General features: G+C 41.4%; 1 protein-coding gene across 1 annotated transcript; it reads right to left on the reverse strand.

Moving 5' to 3' along the window:
• Positions 1-2,485: 2,485 nt before the first annotated feature.
• Positions 2,486-16,050, reverse strand: sfrp1a (secreted frizzled-related protein 1a). The gene is made up of 3 exons (XM_061071689.1): positions 15,296-16,050; positions 11,589-11,669; positions 2,486-4,117 (listed from the first exon to the last, which is right to left on the reverse strand). The coding sequence occupies exons 1-3, from the start codon at positions 15,816-15,818 to the stop codon at positions 3,792-3,794; spliced, it is 930 nt and encodes a 309-aa protein (XP_060927672.1). The 5' UTR covers positions 15,819-16,050; the 3' UTR covers positions 2,486-3,791.
• Between the last annotated feature and the right edge of the window lie 3,987 nt (positions 16,051-20,037).

Raw genomic sequence — 20,037 nt, forward strand, 5'->3', positions numbered from 1 at the left:
AGGGACTCCACCAGTGAGAAGTCAATAAATTGAATGGATGTTGTTTGAAATCGCCAGCTAAGTTTATTGCCAAAAAAGGGAAATTATGTCTTAAAACTGCGTCATGTGACATTTTCAGCCATTCATGGGGAAACACAACAAGTTTCAAACCCATTATGTTTATGTTATGTATGAGCAAAAAAATTGAATACTTATAGCACAAACAAAGTAACATTCCACCTAATTTGAAATTGCAACAAATGTAAGACAGCCAGGCAATTTTATTAATAAAGCTATAACCCTAACACTACATAATTTACCAATGTAAGTTTTCATCAAACTCCATCCATTCAGATTTGAAATTGTGTTATTAATATTGTACAGATAACTGAATACTTTGTTAGTCTCTGACGTGGGTGCAATCAAAGTATTATTTCATCAACTTTGGCAATTTGAGTTTTTTTTTTAGAAAGATGATGAATCCAACAGGTAACAGATCATCTCTTAATAGGACAAAGCTGGATCTCCGCCCCAGGTTTTCTGGCTCCCTTTTGAAGGCAGCTGAAGCAATGATTAGAAAGCAAAGTCCACATCTGAGATATATTTTCCAATACCAAAGCCATTACTGAAACCAGATGGGCAAGACGTTGGTCTGTTTGATACTTCCTGTTTTTTAACAAGCCTTTTTATTGACAGAATGGTTTCATGTTTTGTTGTTTAGGCATGTTGTAGCGACATGATGGATTTCAGCTCATAAAAGTATTTACATTAAAATATTTATCATCCAGTTACTCAGATCCATGTTTCTTGTACGGGGAAAATAGTTGGCAAACTATGCCACTGCCTGTCAGCCCTTTGGATTCTGTGCACATTTGCACGAATCAAATGAAATGGTGTTGGAAAGTTATGCCTGTTCCCGCATGGAACCAAATCCATCAGCTATGACTTTGTGAAAACTATTCTGTTAAATCTGACAGTTGATTAGACAGCACGGTTGTTTGGTTAAGATCAAATTAATGTTCATAATCAGCATGAGCTTTTAATGATGTTTATCTCAGGATTAGTATTTTCACATCACATACCGAGGCACCAACAGCCTGTGAAACCACAGTTAACCACTGAATCAGATGACACCCAGACAAGAATTTAGCATAAATAAAGACATGGGGGAGAAATAAAAACATGCGTGTGTGAAAGATCTGGCAGTGTGATGCCTAATCTTTTCAAAAAGCATGAAAATGTTAGTGTGCCACAGGTAGAAGTGATCCCTTTGACGTCAATGTGAACGCAGACGCTGGCTGCTTCGGGCGGTTTATGCTGCACTTTATGCTTCACTTTCTTTTTACTGCAGAGAACACATCATGTGGAAAGAAATAATTGATGGTTAAGACAGAGAAAGATAAGAGGTTGCACTGTCCTGGAAAGACAGTTTTAAGATGAGAAAGTTGAAGAGCAACCAAATTAGTTCATAGCTTGTGAAAACATAAACTATAAACTCAGTGCAATGCAATCATTTATTCATTATTTCAGGCCCTAGTGACCTAAACGCATGTCTCTTAATGATTGTGATTCAATCAATCAATCAGTCAAATTTTAGTTGTATAGCCCATATTTACAAATCACAGTTTGTCTCATTGGGCTTAACAATTTGCGGTATAACACCCTCAACAAGAGTAAGGAAAAGATCCCATAATAAAGTGCTTACATATAATATAAAGGCTTTCTGCATTGCAGGGAAATGGATGAAACAGCTGAAACTGGGTGAGACAATAATGAGGCCAGATTAGCAGGTTTGCTATGTATCAACTCTGATAACTACAGTCTGACACTGGGTTCCTCTATAAGGCATGAGCAAAATGTGGGAGCCACCAGCTATAATGATGCATATTGACTAATAAATCAGTAATTAATCAAATTAATGGAAGATTATTTTCTCCACAAACAAACGTAGTGCGGCACCTGGGCAGTTGCCCACTTTAACTGATTGGAAGTCCAGCCTTGTGCTAGCATTGTGAACTTGAACTTAGGCCCGGCGAGGCTATAAATTAAATGTCAAGTTATTTGGATTTAACTTATATAACGTGAAAAGCCATGGGATCAGCAAAGCCATTAGGACAAACCCACCATCTTGGAGCTATAAATCAGAGTCCAGCAACGGTAATTAAGAAGTATGCACTAGCTACACACTCATCCATATTGTATGAACACAGGGCTTGTGTGAGGGCTGGTCTGGTGAGACGTGCGTTCACTTACCACTTACTGTTGATGAAATGAAAAATGACCCAAAGAAAACTGATGTTAATCACCTGTGAAAGGTTGTGTAAAAGTAATTCATAAGAAAAGAATCATGGTGACATATTAGCCTTGAAAAACTTATGTTGGATTAGATAGTTTGAAGAAATCATCCTGTTGATATTGAGCTATGTCTTTGGACCAAAGTATTGAGTTGACCAGCCAGCCAACATTGTCATGATAAAACCCATAAAAGAAAACTAAACAAAATGAGTGACACAGTTTTCCATATTTATGTAAAATTTGTATGTACATGTAATAGGCAGAAATGCGCCGCTCACATTCAAATCTGCAACAAAATAGTGCTACAACAGACCAGCAAACCAAAACAGCACAGAGTTGGCAACAGTTGCACTTTTAACTTTTGCACTTTTTCAACACATGACTACAAGGCATTTCCATTACTGGTGGATACTGATTACTGCAGTTAGACTGGATGTCGAGACATTAAAGTGGTCAAAACATTTAGCCAACTGTCAGGTGACAACACAAACGTGAAATTAAGAAATCTGGCACACAAATCTATGTAGCAATGACATGAAGAAATGAATAGCAAAGCATCAACCTGTAGATATTACAGTCTTAAGTTTGACTAAACAATCAGCTATCAGCAGCACTCTCATTTGTCTGTCAATAACTTACCCAAGAGGAACCCAATCGTGAGCTGCTCTGTAGTTTGGCTTTTAAACCACCAGAAAACCACAACTGCCAATTTCTATAGTGTACTTACTTTATGATTTATGATGTGATCAAAACGATACATATTTAAAAGAATAGTTGGAACATTTTCCTGCCAACGGATAGATAATTATCAGGATCATTCCTCTATGCTAATTTCAAAGCTAGTGCCAGCAGATGCTCACCCTACGTTAGCGAGACTGGAAGCGGGAAGCAACAATAAGCTCTGTGTCCCCCCCCCCCCAAAAAAAAGAAATTAGTCTGAACGCATCTAGATCTCACTTAATAACATGGTATATTTTATTTGTTTAATATGTACAAAAAACAAAACATAAAAAATGACAACCTGTTTTTTTCTTGCCTTTGGAAAGCCATAGCTGTTTCACCCTGCTTCCAGTCTTTATGCTAACGTAGGCGTCTCTAGCATCACATTACCTGTACAGACACGAGAGTGGAATCAGTCAGTTCATCTAGCTCTTGGTAGGAAAACAAATGTCAAACTATTACTTTCAGCAAAAAGTGTAGGATAATGGGTGTAACAAAGTATCTACATACATATATAATGGAAATGATTTCAGTCAGGGGGGGCTGTGACTACAATGTCCTTTTCTTAAGCAAAAGAAAAGCAAAAAAAGAGGAAACCCCAACTTTGAATTATGTGTGGTGTCATCACTCACCACATTTGACTAAAACTTGATAATGGACATTTCAAAGTATATGTCAATATACAAAGATATATAGATATATAAACAGAACAATAGAAAGCAAAGTCTGGGATTTTAATGCTGAATGCAAGTTCATATGTAGGATGAGATGCGACCGGCGATGGTGGCAGGATCATTTTATTTGAAGACATTCTCAAAGGCGGGACATTTGTAGGTCTTGAGCTTCTTCATGGCCTTTTTGAACTCTTTGCTGGTCTTGTCCCACTTGTGGATGCCTGTGAGGAGGTACTGCTTATCCACCTTGCGGCCCATGATTAGGTACTGGTTTCCCAGGTTGTCTAGCTGCTGGCAGGGGCAGTCCGCGCCATTCTTCAAGTACAACACCAGCTTCTTCAAGTCCTTCTTTTTCAGGTTGCCTTGTTTCACCATCTTCTTCCTCTTCTGCAGAATCACCTTGCGGTCCATGTTTTCTCGCTTCACCTCCTTGATCTTGGTCTTGATGGCTGCAAGTGGAGAAAAGGAAACACACAATTGTTTAAAGGCAACTTGGTGTGGTTTTGAACAGTTTTGGTTTAAAGACCTCAGTTCAGACAGTGTTGTCATATTGATGAATAGCCTTTTACATAGCAAGACTAATTATTTTAGTGTAACCAAGGTATGTGATGTAATTTTATTTGTGATATACAGACTGATAAATTGGGTCAAATATATTGGTTAATATTAGCTTATTGCAGATACAGTAAGTCAATTGTAAAGTTGCTAAATATCATCTACTCCACACAAAATTAAATACCCCACTTTACACAGTATTTATTTTAGCACACAGGTTACTGTTGATCTCACAGGCCCTACAGCTAAATAATGCACCGACTCATGGGGACACATGTAATGAATAGGTTCTTTGTAGTGTGTTGTGCTGAAATTATGCCAATTTACAATAGAATTCCACATATACTGGAGTTTGCAGAAATCTATCTTAACCTACATTATACCTGATGTGGATTTGTTTTCTCCTGATGGCTGATTATGATTATTACAATGTAAGCTGTTTAGAAACAGCTAACAGAGACTTATTATAATAATCATAATAATCAGGTTCAGGCCAATTCTATAATGTAAAGCCGTATCTGCATCACAGACTGTCTGATACTAAATTATGTGAGCCACGTGTGACACCAAAATTACATAAGTATTGCTTCCCAACAAAGATCTAACATTAGATTCAACTTAGAGAGTAAAAAGTAATGAATGTTTTATTATAGAAGGAAATACTGAGTAACTTCTATACTTTATGAGAGTAACTATGTCTGTCTGGCCAATCTAAGGGGTTCCTTGAAATTTTCTATAACAATTAGCCGTGTGTAACACTGCATTGGTGCACACCTACTTGGCTTCTACTCCCCTCTGATCTGTTTTTCAGTTTGAAGATAATACTCATGATCTTTCGCTAAACTCTATTTAACCTTCTAATCACTTTGTATCGGCCAGTTCCCCCTCTGAAATGGAGCACGAGTCAGACTTTGGTGGTCCAAATCCTCATATGCCTCCACACATTATGTTCTCTCATTTTTCCACGACACACACTAGTGTGTGTGTGGCGCACGACAGCACGAAAGCGAAAAAAGGAGCATGGCACACTCTGTTCAATCTAACTGACAGAGCTGGTGTCAGGGTAAACCACTGATTCATGTCAGAGATGAAGTCTTGTGACCTAGAGTGCAGGGAACAGCCTGATTGAGCATGAATCATCTTCATGCTCCAGCTAAGTTCCGGACTCGAGAAAAAAAAACAACTTGTGTCTAATTTTCTCCCCAGTTTTAGAGACCAAATCCCTCTTGACTCACTTTTCGCAGAGTTATGTCCGACTTAAAAACCCAAATTGGCACAAAAGAAACTTCAAAACGTTTCATCTCTTCCTCTGCGCTCGCATCTCCCATTGCTAATTAAAGTGTTAGAAAAGAGGTGCCCTGTTTTTCCCAGTATTAAGGGTGCACATGGTAGGGATTAGGACTTTTATCCTCCGTCTCCAGTTTCTCAAAAGGTCTCTATGAGGAGGCTTAGTGTTCAGTGAAATCAAAATGGGCAGCGTTCATTATTAGTGAGTCATAAACGAGAAGGCCTTGCCCACCCCTGAAACGACTTCATCTTGATAAATCCTCAATCCTTGAAAAGCTTTAATCCTTTCTTTGCACCTTGTGGTGTTTGAGGGCTTAATCTCCCCAGCAACATCATACAGTAAGAGGTTAGCATGAAATAATTGTTTGAATGTTTAGTTGATAATAAAACTATGTTATGCTCATGGCTGGTGCAACACTTCCTTTTCTCCGAACAACAGTTTTCCTGTGAGATTTCAAACACATCCACACATTATTATAATGTGCGATAGAGCGGTGAGGCGGCTCAACAATCCATCCAGCACGTGGTCATCAGTGGAGGTGCTGCTACATTCTCATGGAGAATCAGAGCATACATCGGATTCTTAACATGCACTGTAAGCTGGTGCTGTTTCTGCACTGGTGTCACCAATAACCAATGAGTAATCAGGCCCCCTTACAGCTCTATGTGTGAACACACCCAAGACGTATGAATGACTCACTGGTGGAAGCTGCTTGTGGTCGCGTTCTTCTGTCAATGTGAATGAACGTGTGTCCAGGGCCACACTGAAGGACCAACTACTTAAGGGATGCCGTCAGCATAAGTGGAAATGTGCTCTTATTCTTGCACTCGAATAGCGTAAACTGGTTTGTCCTCAATGTTTGAACATTTCAAAAGGCCAACAGAGATAAATTACAGGTTCGTCAAACAGTTCAGGAAACTCAGTTTGAACAGACTCACTCAGGAAGTGGGTTTCCGTTAAAAACATTTCAGTAGGTCTTTGCAAACAGAATAATAGAGTTGTTTATTTGCATACAGAGTGGAGAACTGATGTCAGCTCACAAGTGGCGTGTCACTCCTGAGGCATGTGGAGATGCATTCAGATGTCAGGTATAAAATAAAGGTACTTAGATCTGTCCACTTGGGTTTGATAATAAATGTAAATAGGAGTATGAGATAGATTAGATTAATGATTCTGAACCTTGTTGGATTATGTACCTTCAAATTCAAAATATCTGCTTCAAAGTGTACTTGTGACTCTTCATCGTAAGCTTTGGCTTTAAGCCAGAATAAAGGAATAAAGCCAGAATTACAGAAGACCACCAAAATTGCTTCTCTTTTCTCTAAACCTGTTGGTAAAGGTTAGCTTGATCAAATACCAGAAATACTATTTACATGTAATATGCTGAAAAGAGCCATACTAATTAATGTTAACCTTTGATACTTTAATTATATTTTGTTGATAATACTACATTATTTTTTTTACGTTTATTTCTGCTGTATCTGCCACCTAATAGTGTATTTTTCCTTTACTGAAAGAAATGATGTGTCCACAAAACAAAAATGATGTACTTTTCTATCATCTTTGCAATTTCTTGAGTGAAACATTGGATATATTTGACCTCTTTGGATATCAGAAGAATCATTATATGACTGAACTGACTTTAACTGAAAGAAATGTGCAAAAATAGAGGGGTTTAAAGGGTTACAAGAAGGTAAACACTTCATTTATTTTGTTGGTAAATTACACTAAATTACCATGGTCCTTTAATTGAATGTGAATTTTAAGTTCAAACCTCTATGTTGCAGACATAAACAGATAAGATAGACATCTATATAGGGTTAGGGTTAGAAAATACTGAAAACTAGATTTAGGTATTTATTCTTAGCCGTAGCATCTAATATCAGTTTCTTTGCTGGGAAGCCCTCTCTCTCCTCTGGTCACTGACACCTGGCCTGATTTCCTGTGTTGGTTCAGAGGCTTCCAGCTCCCAGGGGACCCATAAACCCAGCAGGAGGGTGTGTACCGCTCCCCATTTACAATAATGGAAACTCAAGGGATCCGATAACCTGAAGTGATCAGTTCTCCAGCGCAGGCAGCCCTGTTGTTTACTGTGTCAGCAAAGGGAAGGAGTCATTTGGCACCAACAACAAAGTGAGCTGTCCGAGGTTAGAGGAGAGATTTAATTGAGGGGTGCTGGAGGTTTTTTTTGGGACAATGAGGTACCATAAAACCTTAAGCACAGAGATAAATTGCGGTGGGAACAAAGTGTTGAGTGGGATGAGCTGTAAATCTGTTACCAGCTGAGTGCTGCAAATAGTGTGTGTGTGTGTGTGTGTGTGCATGAGTTTGTGTGTGAGTGTAGAAGGAGAAAGATCGGGCTTTCAGAGAACTCAGGGAGTGTCAGTCCTCGCCAGGTGAGCTCGAAGTTCTGCACTGAGGCTAAATCCATCTAACTTTGTTTTCGGTTTTCAAACATCACGTCACCACTTACGTACACTGGGCATGTACGTGCCAGAGCAAACAGGAAGCACTTATTTGTCAATTGCAGAATTGTCGCAGATTGCTCAAATAATAGCTCGTCTCCTGCACATGTTAACAGCTGTAGCATGGTAAAATGCAGAACTTAACTGCACAACAGCTGTTAGCAAAGACAACAGGGTCAGCAACACTTGGAATTGATTATCTCTGTTGCGTTCTACACAGGTAGCCGCCGCTAATACCGGTTGTTTTCTTCGAAAGGGGGTCATGTGAAAGGAGCGAATAAGCTAAGGCCATCTCAGGACTGAAAAGACCCAATCAGCAGTTGTGAGTCTCTAAGTTATTGTTTCCAAACCTCAATTTTGCCCATCCCAACTAAAATGCTGCCGGGGCGTATTCAAACTAAACTGGGCCAGCAGCATTTCCAAACTTCTCTGTTCTAGCAGCAATAAAACTCTGAAGTAGTGTTAGTGCCAAGCATATACGTCGCAGAGTCGACGCGGTTCCAGACCAAAACTTAGTATTGCGGATGTAGCCTGATAAACTAACAAATAAAATTACAAGAATCTTCCCTCCGCTGCCAGAGAAACTCCACATCCAACCAGGATAAAACCACTCGGACAAATCAACTGCGCTTGTGCAACTGAAGGGAAATGGTTACCCAGGAGTCAAATGATCGAAACAGTTCTATTACCAAAAGACACGCTTAACTTCCACCTTAACTGAAAACAGATCTTTCACAACTTCCAGTAAAGGATGTTTCTAGTGGATGAAAAAATGCTAATCCAGTGCCAGGGTTGAGTATTTCACACATGATTGGTCCGCACAGATTCATAAAGACTTCAGTGAAAGTCACTGATTCATTCCTCAAGCCTATTCATGGTTTTCCATATCCGTGCTCCACAGAGAAGAGCAAGTTATGTATCTATCATATCTATTTTTGTGGTCTTCTCCAAACAAAACAGACAGCCTTGTCTGCAATTTGGATTTTAAACACGAGCTCCTGACGCACGCCTCTCCCCACCATGTCGTCCACTTTCAGTCAAGTCATAACTAGCAGTATGCAATCAGAACGATTATCTTATAGCCTTATCTTTCGCTGGTGGGATAAAACAGGTGATTAAAGCTTGGGATTTTTTCATCTGCATATTTTCTTCTCCTTCAAGACAAGGCATTTTGTGTGTGGGTTCAACTGGTGTATTTATAGCTGTTGCACGTTTCTGCTCAGACCAAGGCTGAATTCCATTGGCTGGAAAAAGCAACAAACAAATGATACGACCAGTGATGCTATAGCTTGCCAAGTTGTCAGGCATTTGTTTTGTACTCGCTGCAATCAAGTCGTACTGAAATCACAGCTACGTTGGTTGCATACTGAGACAGGTCGGTCCCATGTGGGTTCAAACCTGCAACCTAAGCAGTGCAGTGTCTCATCCTCGCCCTGATACTTAATCTGTCTGTGTATCCCCACGTGTCAGATGGTTTGGGGACTTATGACAAGCAAGGAAAACAACATCTGTCTTCATCCGAGATGAAACAAGCCAATAATGGTGCCACTCTCCTCTTGGCAAAGCAGGACGCAGACTGAAAAAGGCGGGTCTCATCGCCACAGCATAAACAACAAGGCAATTCGTTAAACAAATGTAACTTCAATCTTTTCCTGAGAACTGGAAGAGGGACTGTTTCCAATGTGAGTCCAGTCTATGCTTGCTCGGCGAGGCACCTGGAATTCAAGCTGCCACAAGTTTTGGTCCAGCCAGTGAATAAAACATGAAAGCCCAACATCTTGCATCTTGTGTGCATCATGCCCATGTTATTCCTGCAAGTCCTCATAACTGCATTTCAGCTTGTGTTTTTTTTATTGAGCTGAATGATTTCTAAGTCTTTTTTAAGTGTAACTGGCTCAAGCAAATCCCCAGATTTCTTTCAACTTCGCCTCCGTCAGCAAAATATCTTCCTTCCTGCCTGTTGTTTTCAGTCTGGTTACCATTCAAGTTGGACTGAAATGAATATGAGAAGCCGCCTTTGGCTTGCACTGTTTTCAGCTAATTTCAAACAAATAAATTCTCGTTCATTTGAAACAATCATTTTCCACACTGACATGTCTGAAATTGCATCTCACACGCCACTGAAACAGGAAACAGATCATCTCCTTTGCAGGTGGCTGCTTAGTTACAGATAATGCTAAATGCGAGAGAAAGCAATAATGAATTTGGATTTATAACAAGGTAGTACTTTAATTGACTGTAAGGGTTTGCAAGGCTCGATGTGTAATTTGTTATCCATAGCTGCTTTCAGACCTGCACTGGACTCCAGAGTTCCTCCTTATTTTCCATGGAGGAGGTGCATGTGTGAACGCAAATGTTTGAGTGAGATGATCCGCCTGGCCTCATATGATAAAGTCCTTAGAAATCCAAGAGAAGTGGACGTGTGAACACATCAGATGATGAAAACTGACAAAAACAAAAACAATTCTAGCGAAAGGGGGGGTTGATGATGTTTCTAAGACGCCCACATTTTAAATAATAAATAAAACAAATATCTCCACGTGAAAAAACGGTGTCATACACATAGAAGACGGACAAAGATGTAAAGATGTGCATGTGTGAAAGGCAAATTTTGGTCAGACTCTGTAGCCAGTTCTCTTATATTACTGTGGCTCATGTCATTCAGTCGGGAGAGTTGATAGTGTTGATAGAGTTGATAACGTACTTAGAACTGGGAACTGGAACCATTTTATCATTTCTTTAGAGGAAACCAAAATGCTTATGGACAGTTTGATCTTTTGTTCAATCATTTAGCAGAGCTCGCTAGATTTCTCCCCTTTGCACTCACAGCAATAGCTTTAGGGAAACAGGAGTGGGTTAGAATACTAGCATAAGGTTTGGGGCAATACACTGCGAAAACTAAAACTGAACAGACCGTTATAAGTCCAATATTTAATATATTACTTCCTTCGAGTGGTGATTTTAATGTGTAATAAAATTTGACAGCTCAAGTACATGTTGGTCAACTAAACCAAACTAAATTGAAGTTTTTTCCTTGAGATTTATTTTTGAGATAATTTTTTTTAAGAAAAACCAAAACTCACGGCTTATCATTAACTACTTAATTTAAGAAGACATTTATGTGTGGCTGTTGGCCCATGTGCAGAAGGTATTCTGGAACAACAGTCCACCCAGACAGCAGAACAAACATCTCACTTTACTACAGCGAGGATCAGCCACATAAACACTTTAATGACCGCAATTCATTAGTCACAGAACATCATCCGTTAGCAGACCAGACAGGCCTGGTTCATCTCACTGAGAGATAAAACTCTGCTTGTAACTTTAACAGAGACAGAGATCATTGATCTCACCACAAAAATTGCCAAATATGGACACGTGTGGTCATATACGAGGTGCACATACACGGGAATGAACAATGCTCTACATTCTCTACATACTTTGTTCAGATTTCATGGACTGTTATAAATCTCAACCATCTCATGCTGCTCTTCTGCTCGTTTGAAGCGCTGTGATGCATGTCAAAATGTATCAAATTGCCAAGTGTACTGTATTTTGCATGCTGTTTGTGTGCGTGTGCATCGGCACAATGGGTGTTCGGAGGACACTCACCGAACTCGCTGGCACACATGTGCTCCAGCATGGCGTCTGTTTTCATTTCGTTGTCACATGGAGGGCAGATGGGGGAGTAACCTGGGAAGCATAAATTAAATCAAATGAGGTCCACGTTTCAGAAATCAGAAAAGAGGCAAGAATACAAGTTGCGTTGATACAAACAATAAATCATTGACATGGTTTTAATTATTAGAATTGGTTCCGTTTGCCAACCGTTTGGGAGGTGGGCAGAGGAACAAACGAAGAATCAAGAGGAAAACAAAACAAGTCATTTCTTGTTTGGAATGAAGAGGCGTTTTAAATTCTTGAAAAAAAAAATGACATTCATGCTCCTAATTAATTTTCATCTTTTAATCTAAAACCCTTTCTACATGCAGATGTCCTTTCTAGTGTCTGGTGTCAGTCGCTCGGTCTGATGACCTGACCTCACTGAGGAATGTCCTAAGCTTTTATAGCCGGGAGTAAAAACTCTTCCTCACTCTTTTACATTTAGACACTTTTCAAATGGACCTTTCAATCGTGGTCAACAGTTCTGTATACACCCTTGAATTCCAAATAAAGTAAGAGAAATATGGGAGGAAGGAATGGCAACGATATTAAATTAAATCCAAGCTTAATGGAATGCTCCAAATTTATAAAAAAAGACATCCAACTGGAAGACCAAAACCTGAGGACAAAGCCAAGATTGTTTGGGCCAAAAAGTAATTTCCATCCAGAGTCAAACCTGCAAATATTTCACCAACAAGATTGTTCAATTTTTTACCGCAAATGTTTGCTTGATGCCAAACGGCTGAGTTTACTTTCCAAACAAAGTTGGACCTGCGGTGCGATCGCAGCGTCCTGCAGCGTTTCTTTCAAACAAAGTGAATTTCAGTGACAGCTTGGATGTGGATCGACTGAGCAGAGGGGCAAAGAAGGCAAAAACAAACAGTTTTTCTCCCCATTGCCAGTTGTCCATTACATGTGTTTAACGAAAGCTTGTGAAAGTAGCACCCAGGTGTAAAGAGCTTGTGAAAACAGACAGTGTTTACAGAGTCACACAGTCCCTTTGCCTACTTGAGCCTGGTTCTCCTTTAAACCAATTATCACCAGCTCAAAAAATTAGCCTGCTTTTGTTTGTCTTCATCAACCTTAACGTTACACTTTACTGCCTTCCATGAGAGTATACATGGCAGAAAGAAAAATGCCTGACACCCCTGAGTGGTCCAGCTTCGACAGGCCCGACTCTGTCCTGCTGCAGAACGCCGGCTTTCTTTATCGCTGTAGCGCTGACAACACATGATAACAGGTGATGCCTGGAGAGCTTGCAGCTCTGTGTGGTCCCCACTCACCCCGAGAAGGGAGCTCTTTTTACAGAAAAATGGGCCTCCGTCCATACCACCATGTCCGTCAGTAATACCACCCCCCTCTACACACACACACAGGGGATAAGTCCCGTCTGCAGATACAGTGAGCTCTGTGCAATTGCTGGATGATCCACAGTCCCCCCATTTATGGCGAGCATGTTCAGCGCAAAGGACCTCAGGTGTCGTGTTTACAGCTCGAGATTGAAATGTAAGAAAGTTGATGATGTGATGATGGAAATTTCCCCGTAGTTCATGGTCAAAGTGAATGAGGTGCTTGTACTTCCCCCTCCTCACCTATACGTGATCGGCAGGGAGCCGAGCGGAGCAGCTGAGGTCTCAGACAAAAACTATTCAGTGTCAGCCACAAGCTTTATCTTCCCCAGACCTGTTGCTTTTGTGCATTTTTCTGGGTTTCTCTGGTAGTTGTCAGCTTGGCTCATCAGCCCCCCCCCCCTCTGCCTTACTCTCTCTCTTCAGCGATGCCGCATGAAACTGTCTGGCTCTGCTCCATACCAACCCACACACAGTCCCAACAGGTTTGGGGAATCTGCAGCCAAGGAGCCATTAGTGATAAATGATATCCAGGGGGAGTGCGGCGGGGTGGAGTGAGGTGGTGTTGCCCCAGCTCTCGTTCACCTCCAGAGTGTATTTAAATACGAGTTATTCAAAACAGTGTGTCATTCAATTATGTCTTCAACATTTCATCTTTCAGCAGTTCTGAGGCATTTGTCAGCGATGGCTCGGAAGAAAATGGGAATTAATCAACGTAGAGGTTTCGCCTCTCGCTGCTGGACTTCCTCCCAGCATTGTCCTCCAGCTCAACATGCACCTTGAAATAAATGACTACCATCTGTTTGAGAACTTGTTTCAATTCGTACAACATCCCAGCGCGTGATCCGCAAGCAACTTCACGTTCATATGAAAAGAGTATCAGTAGACAGTAGATCATACACTAAAAATGACTGCAGGAGAACATCTTTAAGAAGCAGAGAGGGGAGGTTGCAAAAAAGGGATCAAATCCAGGTTTTCACGGCTGATTTCAGCACCACCCCCTCACCCTGCTCACCCAAAAGGTTGTATTTGGTTTGTTTGTGTTGGGATTTGCATCTGCAAACACACCTTCCCTGCTGAAATAACATTCTCAAGCCTGTTAAACTGCGGCGGTGTCAACTTTTACACGGTGGCAAAAGTGGTGGCTGTTTCGCACAAAGGTTAGTGAGGCTAATGTTCAGAGGTCAATAGTTAGTTGTGCCAAGAAATCCCGAAATAGTCAATTACCCAACATGAAACCTCCCGCTTTTCTAATGGGATGATTTTCTGCATTTATTTAGCTTTTTAAAATCACAATAAATTCACCTTTTTTTTCTTTTGGAATTTAGAGATTGATGTAATAGACAAAACATGTCTTCTGAAGATGTGTGATATGTGACTGAGGCCAAAGCAACTACTGAAAACACAAGTGAGGTTGAGTCCTGTGTCCTTTTTTTCTTTCTGTGAAACGGAGTTTGAGCAACCTGGGGTGTGTGTGTGTGTGTGTGTGTGTGTGTGTGTGTGTGTGTGTGTGTGTGTGTGTGTGTGTGTGGTGTGTGTGTGTGTGTGTGTGTGTGTGTGTGTGTGTGTGTGTGTGTGTGTGTGTGTGTGTGTGTGTGTGTGTGTGTGTGTGTATGTGTAGAAAGAGGGGGTTTACTCTTCAAAATTAAAGTTGCACTTAGTGGTTACTTTGAAGCATATGGCATCCCAAGGCAAAAATCTAATTGTAGGCCTACTTAAATTTGTGATTGAATTCCTGGCAGAATATAGAAAAGCTTGGAAACTGCAGCTACTCAACATAAAAGTGAACATTTAACTAAATGCAAATCAGAATGATTATAAATTTTACTTTTCTCTGGAAACTTCTAGTTTTGGGTCAGTGCTCTGCCAAATTACATTTTGTTTTTTATAGACAAAAACATCAAATTAGTTGATGAGATATAACAGATTAGTGATTTAAAAAAACAAGTAAACGAGCCAGTATTAATTAGACAGAGACAGGTTTCAACCAGATGGGACAAGTCCTTGACATTAATACAAGAACAAATACTAAACTATAAATGTGAGGACAGTTTCAGCCTCCATCAGCAACTCTCAAGCTGATGAGCAGCAAGAAGCACCAACAGTCCGATGGCCATGGAACTGCTCTCTGACCAGATAACACTTGGACGCTGCATTCGAACCCATATCAAACCCATTTTGAAATAGCAGTATGCACAGTCCCTTGAGTTTGTCTTGATTTATGAATGTTGAAAAGCGCAGTGATAAATACTGACAGTGTGTGAACATCTGGAACGCGCTGAAGGAGGCTTGTGCCGTGCGTAATACCTGTCGGTTTGGTGGCCTCGGTCGCGTTGGGCTGCGTCATGGCGATGCACACGTCGTCCTGGGGAAACTTGTCGCAGGTGAGCATCTCCGGCCAGGGGAAGCCGAACGACTCCATGATGGGGGTGCATCCGTCCCGCACGGCCTCGCACAGCCAGCGGCACGGGTAGATGGGCCGGTCCAGGCACAAGGGCGCAAAGAGCGAGCAGAGGAAGACCTGCGTGCCCGGGTGGCAGCTCTTGTGCACCAGGGGCACCCAGCTGCTGGCCTGCTGCTTCGCCTCGGCCATGGTTTCGTGCTCCAGCAGGTTGGGCAGCAGCATCTTGTTGTAGCCCACGTTGTGGCAGAGCCGCAGGTCCTCCGGGATGTCCACGCACTGCGGGGGTTTGCCGTAGCTGCGCCCGCCGTTGTACCCGTCCGACTTCCAGCTCAGGTACTCGTACTCTGAGGCACGGCACACGGACAGGAGCGCCACCGTCACCGCCAGCCGAACCATCCTCCAGAACGACTCGGGAGTGGACCTCATTGTTTCTCTTTGCGAAGATAACGTGAATGCAGCTCAGTGCGGCTCACACAGGCGAACCAAGAGACTCACTTCATGAAGACAATGGGAATTATATGAAACAAATGTAGGGATAAAGGTGCCGAGCTCTGCTGATCGACGTGCGTAAAATGTGCGTCTGGTTTGGGTAAAGATCCACAGTGCGGGCACTCTGCTCTGGCTGCAGCCGCGTCGCGCTTCTCCGGTGCGTCCTGCTCCTGTGAGACTCCGAGGAGGTGACTGCTCTCTGCCTGCGCGGAGCTTGGTAAAGAGCAGATTGTAAAGTGCTCTCCGGCCAATCGGTGCGCGCCTGAGCCTTTTGGCACTGTGCTGTCAGTCAAAGCTCTTAATTACCCACTGTGTAAAAAACTCTCCAGGAGCCCCCTACTCCTGCTTTACTCCCCCGCGCGTACTTCCTTTATCTTAAACCTATATTGAACCAGGGATTCCAGATAAAATGTGGCATGTGGGTAATTATCAAGCATGTTACGCAGAATAAACGTGTCTATCACAATATTATCTTTAGCAGATTTCGGGGCTTGCTTTCATTCCATATCCAAAAGGGTGGTACAGGAAACAACTTGGGTCTCTCGGAGGATGTTGAAGTTCTTCCTCTTACATTTCATTTATACTTAATAAAAAAATTACATTTACAGAAGAATGAGTGGATAACAAACCTGGTTTGTGCATTTCTGCCACATCTGAGGATACAATGCATTTGTGGGGCAGTGACCAGGAAATAACTCAGCATTTGTTTTACAAAAGTTACTGCTGTGTTGGAGAAACATAAAAAACTCTTACTAAGAATCTGGATTCAATTTTTTATTTTATTTCTCAACCCAAGCAGGCCTATATATAGATGGTCAGGATGGCGATAGCTGATCTCCTTGATCTTTTTGAAAAACATTATTTAGTGTAAAATATTAATTCTTAGCATCACTCATTGTCATTTTTTAATTTTGATTTACAAACTCTTTTTTTGTGAAAAAAGAATGAACAAACTTGCAGATATACCATTTACGTTCAAAAGAGCACAAATGGGAGAAATAAGAGAAAGAAAAGAGATATTTTATATTTATATTAATCTTATAAAGTCAATTCTCAGCTCTGCAGCTCAAATCACACAAGATGCACAAACTGGGTGTAGGGCTGACTCTCATTCCAGTGGTTCCAAATATGTGTCACAGGGAGCACAGTGAATCCTGACGGACAGAGAAAGGCGCCTCCCAAATAAAAAGAAGAAAAAGTATTTACTCTGTTATTAAATCAGCTACCACACTCCCTGCAAAAGAATGTAACTTTGGTAGTAAAGTTCTCAGTGCTTAGCCAGTTTTTTCAAGAGGAGCGCTCGGGTACATTATCTTATCAAATGGGGGCTGGTGGGCTCACAGCTCCTTTGCTGGACGTGCAAACGCTGTGGAAACGTTTCTTTATCCAAACCTAATTACAAACAACAGGCTAAAGTCAATTTGCTGAACCGCGGCTGTCCATCTCCTCCCAGCTTTGCCTCGTTCCATGATAAGACTGAAGGTGTGAAATCCCTCTATTTAAATGTGGCCCAATTTACATTCTATTGTGTTGTTAACAGTCCCTGCGGAGCGAGAGAGAAAAAAGAAACAAAACAAAAGCACTTAATTTGATTTTAAGTGTGGATGCAGCACATGCAGACCTTTCAGAGTAATGGCTTTGTGGACCTTATTTATCAAACCAATGTGTTTTACAGCTGTCTCCGCTGCAGAGGACACCGCTCACCTAGACATTTTCTTCTTCTCTTGCTTCTTGAACCGAGGCCAGGACAAAAACATTAACCATCAGCCTGCAGAATGTTAAATGCATTATGCACCATGGACGGATTGGACTGCACCATAATCGAAAAATGCACAATCATTTGCGTGCAATAGGTGACATTCTTAAAAGTTAAGAATCAAGGAAACCTGAAATTTGAAAAAGATAAAAAAACTAGTTAATTAAATGATGAATTAACTGACTCCTCTGCATAACAAACCTGCATACCACAGAGTTGTGTGTTGATACTGAGACCAAGCATTTTATAGATAACACCCCTGTTAACATTTCAAATTGACAGCAATGGATTTTATAAGGGTACGACTTTGTGGGCTGATGGCATCCAACAACAGTTTGTCTATAGACGGTTGCTAAAGCAGACTTAAAATTCAAGAGACAGGAGGCATTTTTTCCCCTCAAACCAGACCTGGCTTTGCTCATAGCCTCCTGTCAGGAGCGATAGGCCGTGCTAAAAACCACCAGCCGGACAGCAACAAGCCAAAACCTCAGCGAGACACAGAAATGCAGCAAGTGGAGAGAGGTTTGCATTTACTTTTCCATATGAGGAAATAAAGTCTTCTGCAAACAAAAGCAGATGTGAACACATGAAAGCCATTGATGTCCCTGTTATCACTGCTACATTCACTTTGTAAACTGTAACAGTGTGTGACTATCAATAGAGAGACTAAATATTTGGACTTTCAGGTCTCTGGGACTTTCCCAAAGGCAGACTATCCATCCATATTCACCAGTGTTTAAAGATGCAATCGTCTGTACATGCGCATGTGTTGCCATTAAAGGGCATTTTCGCCATGGCAGAATGAACACGTATGTCATTAGGCATCTGTCACCAGCGAGCGCTGCGTGGCTAAACACTGGACCTCCTCCAGAGCACGACACCAGGCGCGGACTGACTGGGCATGAGGGATGGTGCTGGAGAAAAGGCTCTATTACGACCTACTGCATGGTCAAATATAGAAATAACAAGCACACCTGCTCTCTGTCAGGTAACACCAGGAGATCTCATCGGGCTACATACAGCTCACAAAGCTGAGTTTTACCCTTGTGCTCTTTGGCATCGATTCAGTGATCACAGGTTAACTGATCCTTTTCTTTAAAGTCACTCAAGAGTCCCGCCTAATGATAGAGGGATGTGACTATCCACGGGGGGAATGATCTCTGTTCATATGAGCATTTTGACTCAGTATCAGTTTTAATCCCCGTCCATACTAACACATATCACGTGACCACTCAGATTCAGTGGGCCAGCGTGTGCCGATGTCCATATAGGACTTGACCGAATAATAGCTCATCTCCTACTCAAGTTAGCAGCGGCATCACTGTGAAATGTGAATTTAGCTGAAGAGCAGATGCCAGCAAAGACAACAAGGTCAGCACATGCAATTATTATTAATGTTGCGTTCTAAAGCTGAGGTTGATGCCTACTGTATCCTTCTGGAAGAGGGTCATGTGATGGGAGCCTGTCAAATTGGCGAAGGCTAGGTTGTGACTGAAAAGACCCAATCAGCAAGCGGTTGGGAGTGTCTACGTCATCGTTTTTCAAACACCTTTGTCTTCCATCCCTATTTTTTTTGATGTGTCATTCAGTGAATGTGTACCAGCTTTCTGCACTAATCTAATTTTATGTTAATCTGTTTCTGTAGTCACAGTTCGTAAAGCCAACTCACCTGGAATATGTGATTATGTGAATGTAAAATGTAGAGAATGTCTGCTGTCAGGGCTAATGTCCCTGCAGCTATGGGCACATCAAGGTCACCACAGCAGAGGATTACCCACCATAGAGGAATTTAGACACTGGCTACGTAATTTGGGTAGAAAATACTTTAGGCAACTTTTACAGTGTATGTAATAACATGAGTAAAAGTTCCACGTTTTTTTAATTTGCTACACAGAGGAGCGGAGTAAGGAAGCTAGGCTGAAGTGTGGGTGGTCAACATGCTACTTGGCTGGAGATGCTGGCCATGGCTAAACATGTCAACAGCCAATTAGATATGCGTGCCTGTTCTGCTTTTTGTTGTTCTCTTTGGTTCCATGAGTAATAGCACCAGATGGTAAGAGCAAAGAAGTTGAGGAGTAGCTTACAGCCATTTAAAAGTTACCGGATCTTTACAACTTCTATCTGACTGACAGCCAGAAGATATGTCTCTCTATTTCCAGAGTTATTTTATTGAATTGAGAGTTTTATTAAAAGGGCTCTCCACCAATTTTAAACATCAGGATCAGTTTATTGACCTTTCAGAGTACAACTCATCCCGTTAAAGCAGTTGGAAGATATCTTCTGTGGCTTTGGAAAAATCAGACGATGATCTAATTTGGGCTTGGGAATCCTGAGTACAAATGTATTTTTAAAAAAGTCTGCATTTGTGGAGTTTGATATAAGTATTCACCATACATTGAG

Source organism: Limanda limanda, chromosome 5 (genome assembly GCF_963576545.1).
Source record: "Limanda limanda chromosome 5, fLimLim1.1, whole genome shotgun sequence".
Lineage (NCBI taxonomy): Eukaryota > Metazoa > Chordata > Actinopteri > Pleuronectiformes > Pleuronectidae > Limanda > Limanda limanda.